We start from the raw sequence: 4,769 nt of genomic DNA on the forward strand, positions 1-4,769 counted from the left end.
TGTGGTAAGCTTGTTTAGAGCTAGCTGCATCTGACGCTCGCATATTGCTAGATTTGTAGAAGAATATGATATTTGAATGTCATCTACGTATAAGGAGCATGACATGGAGCGAGGAATTACATTGGCTACTGAATTGATTTTCACAAGGAAGAGAGTAACACTCAGGACAGATCCCTGTGGCACTCCATTCTCTTGAACCAGAACACGAGATAGCGTCGTTCCAAGTCGTACTTGGAATGTCCTGTTTTGTAAGAAGTTCATGACGCACCTGAGTATGCGCCCCCTGATCCCAAAAGAGTACAGATCTTGTAGGATACCATACCGCCAAGCGGTATCGTATGCCTTCTCAAGATCAAAGAAAACAGAGAGGCAGTGTTGTCTTCGGACGAAAGCTTCACGTATCATTGTTTCTACTCGAACCAGGTGGTCCGTTGTGGACCGCCCGGCACGAAAACCACACTGAAGTTCAGAGAGACATTTGTTTTCCTCTAGAAAATGGACGAGCCGACCATTGACCATACGCTCAAATGTTTTGCCGATGCAGCTTGTGAGAGCGATAGGTCGATAACTAGTTGGATTTGAAGGGTCTTTTCCAGGTTTTAACAGTGGAACAACGGTGGCAGTTTTCCATGCGGAAGGTAATGTGCTGTCTGCCCAGATTCGGTTGAAGAAACGAAGCAAGCATTCTTTCGATGTTTCGGACAAGTGCTGAAGCATGGAATATGTCACTCGGTCTGGACCAGGTGAGGTAGCCTTTGCTGAAGATAATGACCTCTGCAGCTCTATCATAGTAAACGGCTGATTATATCCATGGTCGTCCCCGCCACTCATTCGAATTGTCTTCTTTTCTGCAGTGTCTTTGATCTTAAGAAAGTTTTTACTATAATGAGATGAGTCAGAAATTCTTTGGAAATGCTCCCCAAGCGCATTCGCCTGCTCTTCTAGGCTTTCACATACCTGACCGTTAACTTCTAAAAGAGGGACGGAATGACTGATGTGTTCTCCTCTGATTTTGCGAAGTCTGTCCCATACCACTTTGGATGGGGTGTTACAAGACAGAGACGATACAAAGGCGTGCCAAGAGGACCGCTTAGCTTGTTTGCGTGTCCACCTGGCCTTTGCTCTTGCCTTTTTAAAAAGTAGGAGATTTTGTGATGTGGGGCACCTCCGAAATGTGCCCCATGCCCGATTTTGCAGTTTGCGAGTTTCCTCGCATTCACTGTTCCACCAGGGTTTAAGTCGCTTTGGGAGACGACCAGAAGCCTGGGGAATGAATTGTGTTGCTGCATCGAGGATGATGTTACTAATAAGATTGCTAGCTTCCTCGATCGTCACCGTATCAATAGGAATCAGAGAGAGGTCACATTTTTCAGAAAACTGATTCCAGTCGGCTATTTCAAATTTCCACCTGGGAGGGCGTGTCGTCAGAGTGTCGACTAGAGTAAGGTATTTTAACACCACTGGGAAGTGGTCACTTCCAAGTGGGTTTTGTTTTACAGTCCATTCTATCTCCTGAAACAAGGATGGACTGCAAAAAGACAGGTCTAAGGCTGAGAGAGTCTGACTTGAAGAATGTATGTATGTAGGTGCCCCTGTGTTTAAAAGACAGATGGATGTTGATAATAAAAATTTCTCTAACATTTTCCCTCGAGTGTCAGTTCTTGTACTGCCCCAAAGTGGATTATGATCATTAAAGTCACCTAGAACTATAAAAGGGCTTGGAAGTTGGCTGCATAAATCTTCTAATTCTTTTTGTGTAATAGTGTCTGATGGCGGCAAGTATACCGAGCAGACGGTGACGATCCTGTCTAAACACACCTGCACAGCTACAGCTTCCAAGTCTGTAACTAGGTGAATTGCTTTTGTTGGGAGAGATCGTCGTGAGATGATCGCTACACCACCAGATGCTCGGGTGGCGTCACTTCGATCTGTTCGAAATATGTTGTGTCTACGCAGTGGATTTTGTGTTTGGTTGTTCAAATATGTTTCCTGAAGACAAAAACATGTAGCATTATACGTCTCGAAGAGATCGTTCACATCATCCAAGTTAGAAAGGAACCCACGACAATTCCATTGGAGGATCGTGTGCTGCATAATAGTTGCAGTACTAAGAAGTAGTAGTAAGTGTGTCAGAAACTTTTGCCGACTTTGAAAAGCTTTCATCACCTATTTTTTGTTGGAGGTGTGACCCGCGGCCTTGTGGGTTTCTTCCGCGCAGCCGCAAGCTCCTTGTCAGATATGTCAGGGAGTGACCCACTCCCCGACAGACTAGCTCTATTCTTTTGGAGAACTTGGGAGCTCGTGCTCGCGAAGGAGCGCTCAGAGCTCGTCTCGTCCTCGCAGTCCATGGATGTGGTCTCCGTGGACTGTGAGGACAGAAGTGGCGTCGGTGTTAGGGACGCCACTGGAGTTTCGGGGACTGGAGGTGGACGTGCACCTCCCTGGACATCTTTTGTGGTTGTCTCTATCAGCAGTGATTGCTCGGTCTGTGTGTACTGTGTTACTAGTTTCACTTTCTGTTTTACGGCTGTGGCAAAGGATTTTTCGAAAAAGATGGGAGCTACTTTTTCCCTTGCTTCTGGGTAACTGATGTTCTGTGTAACCTTAACGTGCAGGACTTCCTTTTCATATTTCCACTTTGTACAGGACCTCGAGTAGGATGGGTGGTTGGAAGAACAGTTGACACAGCAGTCTGGCCCTTTGCATTCTTTAGTCTCATGGTCAGACTTTCCACATCGTGCACAACAGGCAGAGCCACGGCACCCGTCTGCAGCATGTCCAAACCTGTTGCACCGAAAACAGCGCAACGGGTTCGGTATGTAAGGTCGGACATCTGCTGACAGGTAGCCTACTTTTAGTTTTGTTGGAAGTGTGGGCCTGTCAAAAGTCAGTACTATATTTCGTGTGGTGATGTACTCCCCATTTTTACGGATTTTGATTTTGCGTACATCAATGACATCCTGGTCCTTCAAGTTTTCTAGGATTTCTTCCACAGGCACGTCAATCAGTTCTGATACTGCGATGACGCCCCTGCAAGTGTTCAGTGTTTTGTGCAAGGAAGCTGAAATCTTTTTACCCATCATCTCATGTGTGTTTAGAATGCGTTCACAGTCTATTTCATTGGTGCATTTTACGAGAAGGTCGCCAGATCTGATGCGTTTGATTTCAGTTATGTACTTAGACAGTGATGCCACCGCTTTCTCAATGAAAAAGGGTGACATCTTTCCCAGTGGTGTGCTTTTCTCTTTCTCTGTATCTGAAGAAGAAAGTACAATGTATTTTGAAGTGAACTGTTTTGTTACAATCCTTAAGGCTTCGGTCCGTGGACGCTTTGCGGCCACGATCTCAGTAGAAGAAGAATATTTACCCATGTGGGTTTGATCAATGAGTATTCCAAAAAGGTCACCCGTATTTCATACTCATACATACGGGAAGGTCCCGGAGTTTGACAACCCATCAGCCGGGGCTTGACCAAGTCCCCGACTGCCACCGTTCAAGGTTTCTACCCTTCACCTTAAATCCCCTCGGCACGGTACGGATAACACCTTAGGACTGGGGGCTGGGGTCCGTGGTGGCGCCACTCACCAAACACCAGCCGAAGCCGGTGCCCCCTGCGGGGGGGGATTTAACTGAAACACCCGGTATATCTATATAGCAAGCACATCCGTCTATCAAATTCACCCATTCTTACTCAGCTCTAACTGTTAACTTCCTAGATGTCCAGGTAAAGTTAACGGACGTGGTCCTAACTACGGACCTGTTCCGTAAACCTACGGACTCCCAGCAGTACCTAGCTTTCAAGAGTTGCCACCCGCGGCACACTAAACTTGCTATCCCCTACAGCCAGGCAGTTCGTTATAGACGCATCTGTTCCAGCGAAAGTGATCTGGATAGAAATTTGAACCAACTCAAGCAAACATTCATCAGTCGCCAATTCCCACCCAGTTTAGTTGAGGACGCAATAAGGAAGGCCCGCAGGGCAGATCGCAAAGCTCTGTTCCAAAACCGCAACCGCAAATCAGACAATGGTTCCGTCAACCTCGTTGTAACATTCAACAATAATGTTTCCAACGTCAACAGTATACTTAATCGCCACCACGGTATTCTTTGTCAGTCAGAGCGCATGCGACAAATCTTCCCCGAACCGCCACGTGTGACCTACAGGCGCTCGCAAAACCTCCACGATAATCTAGTCAGCTCCAAAGTCAACCGACCAACAAGTCCGACGGCAGGCTGCCACCCGTGCAATGGCCGCAGATGTCAAATATGCAAACTAATGCGAGGTGCCCGCGTGCTTAACAGCACAAATTCTAATTTCTTCGTCAAAATTCATGGTGACTTTGACTGCAATTCATCCAACGTCATTTATGCCATTCAGTGCAACGCGTGTCAAGCACAATACGTAGGTCAAACCAAAACATCTTTTCGGATCAGGTTCAACAACCACCCGTCGGACGTTAATAAAAAGCCAAATCTTCCTGTTTCTCGTCATTTCAACCAGCCTGGTCATTCAATAAATGACGTTGCCCTTTTTATTCTTCAATCAAACTTTAGCTCCGATAGAGGCAGGGAACAACGCGAGTCTTACCACATTTACAAATTCCAATCAATCATTAACGAAGATCCCGGTGTACTTTCAACAGTAAGGAATCTGGTCGTCTAGATAGGATATACTTTCCCTTTTTTTTTTCTTTTTTTTCCTTTTTTTTTCTTTTCAGCTATGGCCTCAGTACAGCTCACCCTGAGCTGGCTCCCCAAGAAAGATGACA

General features: G+C 46.2%; 1 protein-coding gene across 1 annotated transcript; it reads right to left on the minus strand.

Moving 5' to 3' along the window:
- Positions 1-2,162: 2,162 nt before the first annotated feature.
- On the minus strand, positions 2,163-3,221 carry LOC135386459 (uncharacterized). The gene has a single exon (XM_064616364.1). It carries the CDS (start codon positions 3,219-3,221, stop codon positions 2,163-2,165), a length of 1,059 nt encoding a protein of 352 aa, XP_064472434.1.
- Positions 3,222-4,769: the final 1,548 nt, after the last annotated feature.

The sequence above is a fragment of the Ornithodoros turicata genome, chromosome 2 (assembly GCF_037126465.1).
Source record: "Ornithodoros turicata isolate Travis chromosome 2, ASM3712646v1, whole genome shotgun sequence".
In the NCBI taxonomy this organism is placed as follows: domain Eukaryota; kingdom Metazoa; phylum Arthropoda; class Arachnida; order Ixodida; family Argasidae; genus Ornithodoros; species Ornithodoros turicata.